The 17,226-nt window shown below is 40.6% G+C and overlaps 1 protein-coding gene across 7 annotated transcripts in view; it reads right to left on the bottom strand.

Annotated features, from left to right (window-relative positions):
* Window positions 1-17,226, bottom strand: part of CCDC88A (coiled-coil domain containing 88A) — a 125,878-nt gene that overhangs the window by 71,509 nt on the left and 37,143 nt on the right. For all 7 annotated transcript variants that reach the window (XM_072140516.1, XM_072140515.1, XM_072140519.1 and 4 more), the window contains exon 3: window positions 9,285-9,393. In XM_072140516.1, coding sequence (XP_071996617.1) covers window positions 9,285-9,393 — 109 coding nt within the window. The remainder of the gene's footprint in view (window positions 1-9,284; window positions 9,394-17,226) is intronic.

The following is a 17,226-nucleotide window of genomic DNA, read 5'->3' as shown; positions in this document are numbered from 1 at the left end:
ACTTTTTAGAAGTGGTAGATTCCCTTTAAGATGATATACCACGTCCGTCTCCGTAACTGTCGCACCTCAAATAGGAACTCAAATACTCCACTCACATCGACGAAATCTCCCAGGCGCAGATTACAACTGCCATAAACCCAGGACTGCATGAATATTATAGTCCCTACAAGTCTGGAATTCACTTCCTACATATGGGGAATGGAGGATACTTCTCCTCTTCCTGCTTTTAATTTGCGGTTTTAGGACCATTGGAGAACCTTCAAAAGTTCCTGAAATGGCTCCTGAGTACATGTGTATTGAGAGCAGGAAAAGATGAGGTCTTCATGGGTGAAGGTCCTCCATTACATCATAGATCTCTACAGTAGGGATTGAGTCAGGTTACATATATATAGCAAATCGTCTTTTAAAATATTTTGCTAACAGAAGCAATGTTATTCCTGACCAAGTCCTGAAATGCACTGAAGTAAAAAAAAGGCAATAAAAATCTTCTAAATTCCACAGATTAACGTTCCCTAAATGTAGAAGTGAAGCAGCTGGACAGCTGTGGAGTCTTAAAATTTATTAGATTTATTCTAGGGGCAAATTTCAATCATAACCAGGGAGCAGGGAATAATAGGAAGCTATGCATTTATTTTTCTTATAGTGGAATTATCTTGAATCAAAACAAAAGCAACTTACTGTATACCCCCCTTATCAATCTTGGTTAGATTTAATTAATTTCCAGGGATATTGATAGGTTAATTTGAGCTCCTGCTATGGATTGTTTCCATGGATAAAATGACGCGGACACCTGGCCATGGAGCTTTACATCTTCTATGCCCAACATATGGTTTAGACTCCTATTCCACTACGACATTTAATAACCCAACCCCCACCATATCCCATCTGTACAATAGTTAAACAAGAGGCTAGACAGGCAACTAGTAGAATTACAGATGTGAAGTATGGCACATATCCAGTATACAGCTGGATACGGGCTGCATATAAACCCTCCTTACATTCTCGTCCAAAATCTGTAGATCCTGTGATAAATAAGTGAACATTTCCTTTATTAATCATTGAGTTCTCGTGGCATTTCTGATTAAGGGACAGGCAATCCCCAGGTTGGTACAAGATAGGTTCTGTAGGTTTGTTCTTATGTTGAATTTGTATGGAAGTTGGAACATGGTATATTTTGTAAGTTTTACTCGAAATAAAGTATTTTCCTTTTCCGTGCGACAATTGGATTTTCAGTTTTTTTGGATGTCATGGGAACAATGATTAACAATAAAGATTCATTACAGACACCTATTATAACTCTTGTGTTGACCGTTTCAGCCTGGGGCTGAAGATCATCCAGGGAGCATCACCAGAGATCACAGTGGGCAGAGAGGTCCAATTGTAACTAGGGGTCATCTGTATGTTGTGTGTTCATAAGTCGGGGACTGTCAGTATATACATTGTAATAAATGATAATTTAGGATTGCTGGCATTGTCTTTAGATTTCAGGCCCTATCGATCCTGAGATGGGGGTACATCCTCTATAGGTTTTCCAGTTTTGGTCCATATTAAATACAACAGGCTTGAGAACATCCTCAAAAGACCATATAAGAACGGTGGAGCGCCATGATTAAAGAATTGTGTGAACTTGTTCATCTTATATCTAAAACCTGGACCATGTGTTGTTTTCTTACAGAAATTTGTGGATTGTGTGGATATAGCAGGGCCAGTGACTATTCTAATTTTAAAAGAGACCCATTTTTGAGTTAGATTTGCTACCCAAGAGCAATAAGGGATTACCTCCTGTCTTCTTGGAAGATGAACGTCTTAGATATAAGCAGCGTATACATACAATATTAGCATGAACAATGGCAATAAATATGGTGCACACTCTCATCTTATCTCTAAAACTTGGACCCCTTATAGACTAAACAAAGGAGAGATGACCAAACATGTCATCTCCACACTGAATTTTGTGGGATATATGGAGATACCCAAGCAAGTGACTTTTACATAGGGTCACCCCAGAGCAATGACAGCACTACCCACATAAACAATGGCTGTCTATAGCATTACTAGTAAATAATTAGGTATATGGTGGTGGCCTGGGGGGCACATGCTGCTCTCTGTGTCCTGACCTTTAGGTCTCATCCTGAAGGAAGCAAAGGGAGAATTTAAGGACAGGAATGAAGAATGACTAGCCTCCAGTACATTGTCACCTTATCCCCCTGCACATGTGTAGGTCACACAGTCGTGGTAGTAATAACCAGTGTGATCCAGCAAGTCATACAGTCATAGATGAATAACTATACTCCTGATGATAGAGGATATGATGCTATGAAAATATAACAGGCTCAGCTCTGTTTCTTGACACTGACTAATGGAAGCTTAGTCATCGCATAGAGACTCATCCAGAAAGAAGACAAAGCAGCGGATGGAGTTCAGCTAGAAAATTGCTGATGCGGATCAATTATTGAAAGTGTCTTGGGCTCAGAATGGGGGCAAAGGAGTCAATAAGGTTCAAATAACACATCTGATCATTGAGAAGTAATCACGGAGTCAATTGTAGACGGAAAATGTATTGTCTGCAGGTCTTCTTTTATAAATATCTTGCACTGATGGCTTTTCTACAGCAGAATTGGAAAAGTATAAAGGTAATACGAGTGCAACGATCCAGGCGGATAATATATATATATATATATATATATATATATATATATATATATATATATATATATAGTGAGGAAAAAGAGAGAAAGCATGTGTTCTATATCACAAAGGGTTAAATCCTGAATACTATTATACCGGTACAGCACAAATAAGGACAGTGATTTTTTTTTCTACCCCTTTCTAAAAAGCCACTTAAGAAACTGTAGAAAAAATAATTAATTTCTTCTATTGAAAAGCATATATGTCATGACCTGCTGGGGGATGGGATTCATGGAGCACAAGCCTCAGGGGAACACACTGCAACCCATGTCAATCTGCTAATCTAAGCAGACATTTGTCTATTGTGTCGTTTCCTGGAACGTCGTCTAAGGAAGAAAGTCAGGATTAAAAGCACAAACCTAAGATCCAAAATGGGATTCTTGAAACGTACATTTCAGTTTAGGGTCAGGAACTGGCACTAAAATTCTTCTGGGTTTCTGTGCTATTTGTGCAATTTACTTAAAGGGGTTTTCCAGGTTAAAGATATTGATGACCTACCCTTAGGAAAGGTGATCAATATCAGATCAGTGGGAGACTGACACCCACCCCCTCACCGATTAGCTGTCTACAGCAGCTGCTGACACCATGGCTGAGGAAGGAGGGGAAAGCACAGGCAAAATATATGTCCTTAAAAAACATTCTACCTATTTATATTTTGTATTATTTAGATTAAAATAAGAACTGGGGTGGTGATGGGCTTACTGGAACTATCTGAAGCCCCAACAGAGCTCGACTTCCAAAATTCAATAATCAACACATGTAGATTCCAGTTCCAGGTCCAACAGGGAACTACATATATTGACCCATCTGCATCTCTTGGAATGTTTGCATGGGATAATAATTATAATAATAATTCCTTTATTTATATAGCGCACACAGATTACCCATGATATTATCATGGTGTACATTATCCCGGTGTTGTAACTGTAAATATAATTCCTGTACTGTAACATTACTGAATACTGTACATAAGCTCTGTAATATGACATCACTCTGTTTATTATCAATGTTTTTATTAACTCGTTACTGTAGCATTAATGTCTGAATTATCCATTTACTGTGACACTGCTGTTTGAATTATTAATAAAGTGACATCACTGTGTGTATTATACCTGAACTGTGACCACAATGTGTGTATTATACCTGTACTGTGACCACAATGTGTGTATTGTACCTGTACTGTGACCACAATGTGTGTATTATCCCTGTGCTGTGACCCCATTGTGTGTATTATCCTTGTACTGTGACATCACTGTGTGTATTATACCTGTACAGTGACCACAATGTGTGTATTATACCTGTACTGTGACCACAATGTGTGTATTATACCTGTACTGTGACCCCATTGTGTGTATTATCATTGTACTGTGACCCCACTGTGTGCATTATGCCTGTTATGTGACATCATTTTGTATTATCCTTGTACTATGACATCACTGTGTGCTTGTAATGTGACATCACAGTGTTTCTTATTAATGTAATGTAACATCACTGTGTGTATTATCCTTGAACTATGACATCACTGTGTATTATCTCTGTACGGTGACATCACTGTGTACAGTATTATTTCACTAATGTGAATTTTTATATTAAAATTTTTACAAAATCTAATCAGTGTAATGTAAAACAATAGATTGCATATCTCTGTAGAGAAAGTGACTGATGACAAACTGTCTAATCCGTAATGGGCTCCATGTTTTATTCCGTGGAGGTTCATCAATGTAATCACACCCCTTGCTTATTTTCGTTGCGACCTCACGGTGAGCAACATGAGTCATGTCTATTACAGCTGGTGGTTGGTGCTTTAATCTACAGGACATGCTGTTTCTATAACATTTACCAGCATCATACCCTACTCCGGATAAACACAAACCACACAACTTATTATTTAGTAATTGTCTTCATGTGTTCTTCATGCATTTCAGCAAACATTGTGTATGTGATCCACTACTCTCTGTGTATGCTGCTTTATAACTACATTATGTCCTTCAGGTCCTATTAACCTCAAATATTTGATACAAAACATAATTTTTATTTTTGTCCAGGATTCAGAAATTTGCACATGGGCAAAAGTAAAAAAAAAAACAGTAGTTTCTAGTAAGGCAGAATAAGTGACTTCACCGAGGAGGCCAACTTAAAATATTGATTGGCTGCAGGGCTCCCATGGCATTGGATGACCATCAGGGAGCCATGTTGTACTACACGGGTGAGATGGGCAGGAGAGAAAAAGAAACCTCATAAGGTTATAAATTGTTTATTGGACAGCTTCTACCAGGACTGAGGATTGTAAACCAAGCACACTGACATACTGGTGTGTGGCCCTTCTGGCAGGATCTGTTCTTCTTTTGGCTTCCTTTGCCTTTGTTTTTAGGCAAAAAAAAAGTTTTGAGGGCTCATTTTAATTTTAAAAGCCTTTGTTTGTAAGAAATCATGGCATTAGAAACTAAAAGAAGAGCAGATCCTTCCAGAGGGAGCACACACCAGCATGTCAGTGTGCTTGGTTTACAATCCTTGATCCTGGTGGTAGATGTCCTTTAAGGATATTAGAAATTAGAGGCTCACCAGATTGGGTTGTGCAAATTGTATGCACTAGTCTATTTAAGGCATAAATTTATTTTTGGTTGCTGCCATTATGTAGGATCGTCATGACACAGTAGCCTCATTGGATCAAATTAACTTGATCATTTGAAAGACTTCCTGGTAATAGTACATTTTCCCTACAGGGCCATATGGACCTGGGCCGTCAGAGATCAGCAGATTGCCAGGCAAGATTCAACATGGAAACATGGAGTTACTAGTGAAGACAACCACTTATAGCTCTCTGCTTTCTGTCAGTGAATGCCAGAGGCTAAAAACCTGTCCTGTCCCATACCTCACTAATACAACTGCACTTACCAAGACACTCCTTAGGGAATATAGATATCACATAGTGACAGTCCACCATTAAAAAGATGGACAATTGATGGTGGATATCAACATAAACTGGTTAAATGGGGCCTCAGGGATCTTCTCCTGGCTTATAACTATAAGGCCCCATGCACACGACCATAGGAGGGTGTATGTGCAGCCCCCATAGACCGGCAATGGCCGCACAGAGAAATATGGTGCTACACATGTGCAGCACCCTACCGCTCTGTACACAGGGAAAAGACATGTCCACGGCCCCTATAGATTTCAAAGGGTCCAGGTTAAAAAAGTTGGACTATCAAAATATCAACACTTGTTAAATATGCACCTGTTCCGCTGATCCGGAATGTACGTCGAGGATTCGGAGCTGCCTCGATTCATGTGAGTGCTGATCTTGCAACACAATTTGGTTTTTAAATTCCGCGGTTTGTCCGACGTTCACGCCCCCCGCAAATTTGTGTCACATGCAAGCCAGCGCCGGTGCGCCACAATCCGATCGCGTGTGCCACAATCTGGCCGTGTGTGAAATCAGGAAAAAATCGGAAAAAGTCAGGAAACCCGACGAAAATGCAGTGTTTGGACCCTTAGTAAATGTGCCCCGCTGTTGTTGTACAGGTCACAATTGAAAGCATCAATCACAAGTACATATAAATCCTTTATAAAATCTACTCTAACAAATCTGTTCACTTCAAGGTTTCTCTTCCTATAAACATAAGTTAAGCATTGGCCACTGCATCAAATTTATGACCAACTTCTACAACCCTAAAATTGGTGGAACAAAACCAAACGAAAACATCGCAGAAGCAAAACAGATTTAGACTTGAAAGGAAAATGGTATTAAATTACCAGTAATATCCGTTCCTGGCCGGTGAGATCGGAGAGGTATGTAATTTTATATATTTTCCTACACTCTGTAGAAGGCTGCTGTCCAGCTCTCCCCTCACTTCCCAACACTCCCTACCATACAACAATCCCCAAAACCATTGTTTACAAGGAACATGGGGTTATTTTAACCCTTACAAGACTCTGCCCTTTGTTTTTGCATTTCTGGTTTGTACTCCCCTCTTTCCAAAGACATACATTTTCTATTTTTCCATTAACAGAGATCTATGTTATCTTGTTATCTGCTACAACAGATGTAGCAGTATTACACTACTAGTGTTATCGGAACCCTCTGATAACGCTAGCAGACACTGCCGCACTGTACAATAGGAATGCCGGACCAGGCTCAAAGCGGTTCGGCGTATTCATGAGGGGGTGGTCGGGGTGGACCGAGGCACTGCCTCTTCCCCGGACTGCCCCGCCCATTCCATTCCGAGCTTCATGCGGCAGTCACCGCCTCCTAGTCTCGCCCCCTCATGAATATGCTGGAACGCTTTGAGAGTGGTCCAGCATTCCTATTGTACAGTGCGGCAGTGACTGCTAGCATTATCGGAGGGTTAACACTGCTACATCTGTTGTAGCATTATTTAGTAAGCTGCTCCTAGTGCCTTCTTTTATAAGTGACAGGTCCTCTTTAAATTAAAAGCCGGGGAAGCTGAGAGGTGCTCGGGTGCTGTCTGCCTGAGCAACCCCGGCAGTTTTACAAAGTTAAAGGGGTTGTCAGAGTTTTGAAAAAAAAATATATGTGGCCTGGAGCGGGCTGCCTAAAACAATAAAGCTGTACTTACCTTTCGGTGCCCTCCGGTATCCAGCGCTGCTATCGCTCCGGTCCGGGCGCCATGTAAACAAACATGGCCGCCGGAGCAGCGCTGCATTCAGCTTCCGGCCGGACCCGACAACCTTCCGGCCCCCATACACAATGCTGTGTATAGGGACGGATAGGCGTACCCGGCCACGGCCGGCCGGAAGCTGAATGCAGCGCTGCTCTGACGGCCATGGGTACCGGAGGGCACCGGCAGGCAAGTACAGCTTTATTGTTTTAGGCAGCCCGCTCCCGGCAACACATATATATATATATTTTTTTAAACTCGGACAACCCCTTTAATATTTCGGTATTACAGATGCAAAAAAACCTGTCAAAAACAGTCCCCTATCCCCTAGACCAGTGGTAGCGAACCTATGGCACTGGTGCCAGAGGTGGCACTCAGAGGCCTTTCTGTGGGCACTCAGGCCATTGTCCTAATTTCACCAAACTGGATCAAATCCACCAAATCTTCCTGCAGTCCCAAGCATCTTAAAAGAGGCTGCTCTCAGAGCTATTTTAAAGCGACATTTCATGGGCTGTTTGAACTGCGGGAAAAGTGAGAAGGTGTGGACAGAACTGCATTGTCTTTGGAGGTCCTCCTGCTGGACCTACCATTTTTCCTGGAGAGCAGCTACAATGATGGTCTGAATTTGCCCACCTTCTTTCAACTTTATTTGTGGCCTTAGGAGAGTCAATACATTTGAATGATGTAGAAGAACAGGTAGCAATAAGTTACTGCTTTAAATGCCATGTTAGCACTTCATGGTAAATAAGTGGATTTTGGTTGTAGTTTGGGCACTTGGTCTCTAAAAGGTTCGCCATCACTGCCTTAGACGGAACGAGCAGTTTAATTAGGAATCTGGTGGTAGATATCCTTTAAGTGATTACAAAGCACATGCAGACGTTGTGTGTTCATTTATATGTGTGCATGAGAAGGAGGAAAGACGCATGGTGATCCTGTGGTCTGAATAGGAGCCTATACTGGACTGGAGTTTCTACATTTTCCCCGGCAGTCAGATGAAGATTTCCAGCTGGAATTCTGTTAGTGAGAGACTTATAGATTGAAGACGTTGAGCTCCAGTTCTTTTTATATTTGTATCTACTTTACAAATATTTGGACCGATTCGGGACTGGAAGCTCTGTGGCAAACTTTGGACATTTTGTTCCCAGTTGTTGTTGCAACTGTTGACCACTTATGTTATATTGCAAATCTGCTTGCAGCAATTGATTTAGGAGACAATTCTGGTTTTCTTTGGTATGCTACATGATCACCTTTCCATTGGATAAACTTGCCCTTGATCCAATATAGCGGCTGTCAAGATGGTGTTCATGTTCAGGACATAAACTAAAAGATAGGATTCCTTACCCATTATTTTCGGTGGTATCAGACATGTCTCCTTTGTTTCTGAAATAAAAGGTAGGTCCCCGGACTTAGGAAATGACTAATGTGGCCAGGACTGCCATGCAATCCATTTCCAAGACAAACCAGATACCACTGAGTGACCCAGGATAATAAGCCCCTTGGCGTAAATTTATTACAGACACATTATCATATATAAAATTAATGAGCTCCCGTGTACAACTTTAATTCTCCCTCTTTGCAATCTGATCCTGCCATCATACTCCTTTTCCATATTCTTCCACAAATGATCAGGGCTTTTTATCTAGAAGATCAAAAGTATACAATACGACAGCCATTTTGATCTCAAGGAGACAACTGTTTACTCCAAGCAAACTAACATCTCAAGTTTAAATGATAATTTGAATTTCCTCTCAAGTTTTTCTGCAAGATGCTGATATAAGAATAAGTTGCATTTCTCTCCCATCCCATTGTATGTTTTATAGCAAGAAACAATATACATACAATACATGTCAGGAGAGCAGAAAATAGTCTCCAATAGGAAGATTAAAGGGGTTGTCTCATCACTACAACCTTTAAAAACCCAGGGGCGAGTCATAAACGTGGTAAAAAAACATGTAAGGAAAACAAAAACAACATTACCTGGTAGTAGGACTTGATTTGTTTCACCAGGACGGATAAGTTCTGTATTCGGAGGGAAGCATCGTTATTGATCTTTTTGTAAATTTTTTGATTATCAGCTTTAGGGTTTCTGAAAAAAGAAAGAAAAAAAAACTTTACTCACTTTATAATAACAAGTTTTTTTTGAATGTACAGGCAGTCCCCTACTGACTTACAGACGACCCCTAGTTACAAACGGACCTCTGGATATTGGTAATTTACTGTACTTTAGTCCTAGGCTACAATAAACAGCTATAACAATTATCAGAGGTGTCTGTAATGAAGCTTTATTGTTAATCCTTATGACAATCCAACATTTTAAAAATCCAATTGTCTGGGGTCAAGGTGATAAAGTATAGAGTTCCAACTTACATACAAACTCAACTTAAGAACAAAAAAAAGAAAACAAACTAAAAGACCCTCACTTTATACAACAAAAATACAAAACATATGAGGAATATGGGATTGTTGCCCATATTCACACTGAATCCTATTTAAGGCCAATTATAAAACATGAAATATCCAATTAAAACATATAGACAAAGTAACTATTTTCTATACGTTTCCCTGTATGGTATCTTCCACCACACCGTAATACAGAGCCAGCGACAATCATGAATTATAGGATCCGGTTCAAAACAGAACAAAGTACAGGGATCATTGCTCTTTAATATGTAATGAAAAGCTTAAAGTCACAAAGACTCCTCTATTCTGAAAGAAGGTGGGAAGGATTCAGCGGTGTTTTACCAGCATGAGGCATTGTCTCACAGTGTGGTGGGCGCCTGACGGCAACAAATCAAAGGGACAACAAGGTGCCAGCACACAAAGACAGAACAAGCCAAATTGGAAAGAGATCAATGGGGGTGTGGGGGGGGGGGGTTCTAACCACTATGATGCTGAATGTAAAACAAGCATGCCCATGGAAGGAGTCAGATTGATCCCAAATCTCTGGTTTCCTTTTACAATTCCCAATAAATATACAACGAAAAACATAAAGAACAAAACTAATAACCTTCACAAGATTAGAAGGAAATAAATAATTGTGTTTTGGTTGTAGTTTGGACACCCGGTCTCTATAAGGTTCGCCATCACTGCTCTAGATCAATGCCCAACTTTCAAGAAGCCTTGTGACAAAACTTGGGATCTGTACCATCTCTCTTGGCCAAATAGTTCCGGATCACTGGCTTTACGTTACATATCAAGAAAGCGGTGCAGAACTTTTAATATTGGTAAATTAACTAATATCCTGCCCTCCACACTTACAGCCCCTTTAATCTAGGATTCTCGATCATATATAGACCAGGTTATAGATCATGACAAGCAAGGGTGACACGATGAAGTACTTGTCTTGTAGGACGGTACTCAAGCTAGGAGAAGGCTAAGGCCAGTGTGACCCTTTTCCGCCCCTACTGACTACTTAGAAAATTTGCAGCTTTTAAAGTTCATTTCTGGTGTAATTCTGGATTTCTTAGAATGCAGAAGGACATTATTATGATCCTGATCCTCTTGGTTGACAGCTTATGTGCCTAATTGTTATTCAACAAACCTGAAACAAAACTAAAAACTTAAAGAACGTAGCACAGAAAATTTTCATGGAAAGAATAATTTTAATACAGGAAAATACCGGCATATGTTCAGAAAAATCTTTCCAATAATAAAAAATGACAGGAATTCTCATCTAATTGGAGGTAAATCTTTGTTCCCATGATTCGCTTTTAGTTCCTTTGATCACAGTTTCGCTTCCAGAAGCCAGCTGTCAGCAACAGATCTGTAACATCTCTCTCCTCAATGACTGGTCCTAGATTGCAGCTCTAGTAGAGATTTTCATATGGATAGTATGGGTGGATGTGAAACACATTTTACAATCTTTTTACAATTAGTTTTTACATTATGTCACTTATTGGAGCAGCAGTTTTCCCTGCAGAGCTGCTCTTCGGTAGAAGGCATTTGGAGCTCTGTCTAATACTTGCCTTTGGGGATCATATTGTTATGGATGCCCATGCATTATGGGCCACTATGTGGTCATTTGGTAAAATATAGAGGATCTGGACCTTGAAGAGGGAGTGTTTTGTGTTGTACGTGTATCTGTTCATTCATCGTGAGGAAGGAAGCTTTACTATGGAGTACTGGCAGGACGCCCATTGTGGTCTAAAACATAAAATACTAAACAGATGTCCTTCTTCTGCAAAAGGGATATGAGAAAATGACAAACCTATTATGGAATGAGAAGGTAAAATACTCTACAGCTTTATACCCCAGCCCAGCCTCATTGTATATTGGATTCATTTGACACTGAATAAGTGGCCATAGACGCGTCTCCTGCCTGACCCTGGAGGGTCCCCTTGTTAAGGCAAATGAATAACCACATTACACAAATATCTAAGCTACAAATAAAATAATGGCTACAAAATATCAAGACAAGAATGGCCACACTTTTTCGCTGAATGTGTACCACGGCTCGCTACCCATCCAGAGGTTCAGAAAATGAGTGCCAAGAACAGGATCGCTGTGTAGACAAGATACGCTTGATGTGGAAGAAATGAATGCCAATACGCTGCTCAGACTTGCTGTGTAAGAGCCGAGCAGATGGCAGACTGACACTGGGCCATCCTGCGAGAAAATTTTCGCCAAATAAAGAAGACTAGCGAGATAATGAAACAGATTACAGAGCTTGTTGTGTAGCCGAGCATGAGCGTGTATGAACTGATAACCACAGAAGTGTATTGTACTGTAAGCATCCATCTATCATACATGCCATAGCTAGCCACGTGAGAACAAGCCATTATCTCATGTTAAAGGAATACTAATGCATGAGGGTAACAGAGGTTTTATTATAGGCACTCTACAAAAAAAACCTTGTTTACATTACATTCTATGCTGTAGCCGTAATGGGACGTGGACTAATATATCAAACCCTGAGAAAAGGGTTCCCACGAGGAACAAGATTCCTAAAGAAAATCAACCAGTTCAAAAAAACAAAAAAAAAAAAAACTACAAATACTCACCTCCACTCCTCTTGATGTTAATCCCAGCGTTGTCCTTTGCTAGTCTTGACACACTGGGATCACCTAGAAAAGAAACTTATAACTACAGCACAGAGCGTGGGGACAAGATGTCCGGCGCTCCGGGCTGCCAAGTATGCTGGAAGTATGGGAGAGTAAGGTGACTTCACATGAGAGGCCTGAATTCACGCCCCTCGAATGAAGTCACCTCCCTCTTCCAGCATGGGATAGGGAATAGGGAGGTGCAGGGGCGTGCATAATTAGCAGCCCGGAGCGCCAGACATCTTGTTCCTGTGCTCAGTGATGCTAATTATAGTTTTTTTTCTAGATGATCCCAGCATGTCAAGACTAGCAAAGGACAGTGCCAGGATTAAGATGAAGAGGAGTGGAGGTAAGCGTTTGTAGGTTTTCTTTGTTTTTTGAACTGGTCAATTTCCTTTAAATGTACTCAGGATAACCAAATAACACATTCTCTAATTCAATGTTATTAACAAAAATACAGAATTTCACAGATATAATCCAACCCGTCTCTATTAGTCCTGATGTTTATATTTTGGTTGTGCCTGGATACAACCATTAACTCCTGAATTTGGTTGGGCAGATTCCTCTGGCATTAATAGCTTCTCTCGTTCTGCAGGGGGAGTTGCAGGAGGCATACAGAACTACAGACTGAGGTGCTGAGTGTGCGTAAAAGACACCAGCAGCTTTACAAAATTTACGGACAAGATAAGGTCTTGATCTGAGGGGAAGGGGGAAAGAGCAGTGCTGACTGTTTGTTTTATTGATTAGGTGAGGTAGCAGTGCTGAGTGCGTCATCATGTCTTATATCCATCTCAGAACTCTGATCTGTCTCATCTCTCTTTTTGTTAAACCCTGTATCTAAATAAACTAAGCACATAGTCAACACACAACAATCACTAAGTGTCTGCTCAGCTAGTGCTCCCACACTGCTGAATCTTTTTGACTAGCCTAGACAGTGATAGGAGCAACAACAGCAATAAAACTGTGTAAAATTTCAAAGTAGGGGTTAAATTTATCTTTAATGTGTAAACATCACCAGGAGATTAAAATTTGAGAATTTTCTACCATGAGCACACCCTTGAAGAGGTTTTACAGTTTGGACAGACAGAGGCAAAAATTGTTGTTGGTAAATTTGAAGACTCTTACCAAACTCGGAACGCAGGTGAGCAGCAAAATTCTCCAAGAAAATCTATCGGGATTGAATTTACCTGCAGCGCCCCCACAGGAGACGTTAAGTATTACAACATGTCTAAATCAGTGGGTTATCTGTGTGAAGCAGAAAAAACAGGTCATCCATGGCGAGGGATACTCATTGTATCGGCTCTGGGTTCATGAAAATTAATTTATTAAAATTAGCAACTTCTTTAGGAAATGAAAGCTGAACAAGGTCATCTTTTCTTTCAGACAATTTTGATAAATGAGGCCTAAGGTTTTCTTTCAAAAGGCTGCATGTGTTTTATTGTTTTGAGTAACACATGGTGGATGATGATAATTAGAATTTTATACTTCTAATTAAAGAATAATGGCAATAAAAATGACCTCTCCTATTAGACCCCTTCCCCCTTAACCTGTGATGAGAAAACACCTTCTTGTCTCCATTGCTAGAGACTGGTCCCCCTCATCCCACACATTATGGAAGTACTGGTTGCAGATCAGTAATACATTTTCCTGGTATAGAAAGGGACTGTCTGGGATTTGACATCTTATGGGCACAGTGAAGTGCAAAATTACAAACAGCTGGTCCTTAAAGAGAACCCGTCATGCAAAATAACCCCCCTAAACTAAATATATTTTCACAAACTGCCATTAGAGAGCATTGCCTCTATCCCTTCATTGTCCCTCTACATGCCTGTAAACCTAAGCAATGAGGTCCTAAAGCTGTATGCAAATGACCTGTGAAATGTCCAATGAAGCATTAGCATATTCAAGCTGTCCACCTTATTCATGAGTGGGAGGCACAGCCACACCCCCAGTGCATGACTGACAGCCTGTATAATGATGTAAGGCTGTATAATGATGTGCTTCCTGGTGCTGGTGGCCACGCCCCCTGCAGCCTGTGTGTGCATGTGTGTGTGTATAGGAGAGATACAGCAGCTCCATGCAGCCATGTTATAGCAGAACATGTCAGATTCATGTGTAGCTGATGTCTGTGTCTCTCACCTGTATATTAGGAGGATGCAGCATGTCAGCAGATGCAGCACACACACTAGCCATGCTTTACTATACATTACACACAGACATGAGCAGGGGGAGGAGAGGGGAGGGGGAACAGGGGTGACATCACTGCCTCTGACCATGTGACCAGCCTCATTTACATGATAAAAAATAGATGATTTTACAATGATTAATGTATGAAATAACTAGATAAAGGTTGGGATGGGATCCTTGTGAGCTGCTCCAACAGGTAGTAGTGACAGGACAAGTGACACAGACCTGATGACAGGTGTCCTTTAAAGGGTCACTGTTACCCCATTAAACTACCAATCCCCTCAGGTAGGGTATGAAATGTAATTTCCAGAATTCCCTGTTTCATAAAATCTCACCCCCTACTTATTAAAAAAAAAAATCTCCTGAACAGTCATGTGAAAATGAGCAGAGAAGAGTCATATTCTACTAGAGATGAACTGGGGTTCATTTACTGAGGGTCCGCAGAGTCAATGGGGCTCATTTACTGAGGGTCCGCAGAGCGCATTTTCGTCGGGTTTCCCAGCGATTTCCGTTTTGCGCCGCATTTCACAGAGGATTTTGGTGCATCGGCAACGGCTTGCATGCAACACAGATCGGGAGGCGGCCCGTAGGACAACCCGACGGATTCGGACTACGCGCGGGATTTAACATTTCGAATTGTGTCGCAAGACACGCACTTACAAGCACCGGGAAGAAGAAGGTGAACTCCGGCGGACCTCGGTGGGGAAGCAACGGATGAAGGAACTCGGACGCACAAGCTACGTGAATTGCGCCAGACTTCATTCACCGTCCGAATCAGGGATCGCGACAGGACGGGGTAAGTAAATTAGCCCCAATGTCTTTGGTTCTGTAGCACCTAGAAACTAAAGCTACCAGAACCAGAGATACAGGCAGCTAGTAGGAAATGTGATCTTCAGATAAATGTCCAATTTGCATCTCTCCCAGTTCTGTAGATCACAAAACAGATTTGCACCAGAAAATCAGCTTCATAAGACTCTTCATGAGCAAACTGAAGATTGCATCTAACTTCAAAGCTGAAGATATGGGATTACATAGGAATAAATCACAGAGTTGGAATGACAGCTCATCATATATCAGTATGTGAACACATATGTCAATCACTATTTAGGGGCGGGCTAAGCAGGACTCCCACTGTCTCTACAAGGAGTCCTGCCAGGATTAACTCTTCCTTTGACTCCACTTTATTATATAAACCAATACATAACATAGCTATATCGTACATAGCGTATATCCCTCTGTTAAATAATGTAAACCCAATACTACTGGAAAAAATTTAAACCTAAAAAAGTTTTGTAATAAAATATAAGTCACAGTCACCTGGAAAACACAGAAACTGAATCTGTACATGAAATTTGTATTTGCTGTTGCTGCACATAACACAGTCCCTACAGGTTCCTTCCACTGACAGAGTGATTCCAGAAGAGGAAGTATTTCCGAATGCTTGAATCCCAGACACAATGACTGGATCTCCGGAACCATATAAGGATATGTCTGTAGGCAGAGTGTGCAGATCACAAAGTCTTGGTATCGTCATTGTCAATCGGTGCTTTAATTCAAACACAAAGGCATCCCCAATTCATCTAATCCACAATAGACTGAACTTTAATGCTGACAGTCTTGAGTTATTGACAGACTGACGCGTTTTTACATAACTTATACACTGCCTCTCAGTGTAGCAGGCGTAAAGATATACATGGCAAGTATTGTGGAGACTTCTTCCAAAAATCTTCTTAGCTCCTCCTGACCTATAACATGATGCCTGCAGATAGGACACTGTATAATCTGTTCAGCTCCTCCTGCTCTATAACATGCTGCATGCAGATAGGACACTGTACAATCTGCTCTACTCCTCCTGCTCTATAACATGCTGCATGCAGATAGGACACTGTACAATCTGCTCTACTCCTCCTGCTCTATAACATGCTGCATGCAGATAGGACACTGTGTACAATCTCCTCAGCTCCTCCTACTCCATTATGTGCTGCCGGAGGATAGGACATTACGTACAATATCCTCAGTTAATGTCCATTTTGTCATGTCCAATTTACGCTGTTTTTAACAAATCCTCCCGAGCTATTGAGTGGATCTGTGAAATCTTTTAACCTTTTTTAAAAACTCTTTAACCCCTTAAGGACGCAGCCATTTTACAGCTTAAGGCTCAGCCCGATTTTTTGGATTCTGACTTGCTTCGCTTTATATGGTTATAACTTTTGAACACTGTTACTTATCAAAACGATTCTGAGATTGTTTTTTTCCCCACATGTTGTACTTCATTTTAGTGGTAAATTTTGGCAGATAAGTTTTGCGTTTATTTACAAAAAAAAGAAAATATGATAAATTTTTTGAAAAATTTGCCATTTTCGAAATTCTAAATCATTGCGTTTCCAGGCAAATAGATTTACCACCTAAATAAGTTGCTGAATAACATTTCCCATTTGTCTACTTTACATTTTCATAATTTCTGAAATGTCTGGATAATTTATTTTGATGTCACGCGGCTTACAAATAGAATAGCGCTTTTCCGGATTTTCAGAATTGACTATTTTGGGGATAAATACAGTTTTGAATGAAATTTTACATATTTAGCATCAAAACCCCCTATATAACCTACCCATTTTCAAATCTGCACCCCTCAAGCTATCAGAAACAGCTTTTACGAAGATTGTTAACCCCTTGAGATCTTCATAGTAATT

This window comes from Engystomops pustulosus, chromosome 3 (assembly GCF_040894005.1).
Source record: "Engystomops pustulosus chromosome 3, aEngPut4.maternal, whole genome shotgun sequence".
NCBI classification, from domain to species: Eukaryota; Metazoa; Chordata; class Amphibia; order Anura; family Leptodactylidae; genus Engystomops; species Engystomops pustulosus.
This window is presented reverse-complemented; position numbering and strand designations above follow the sequence as displayed.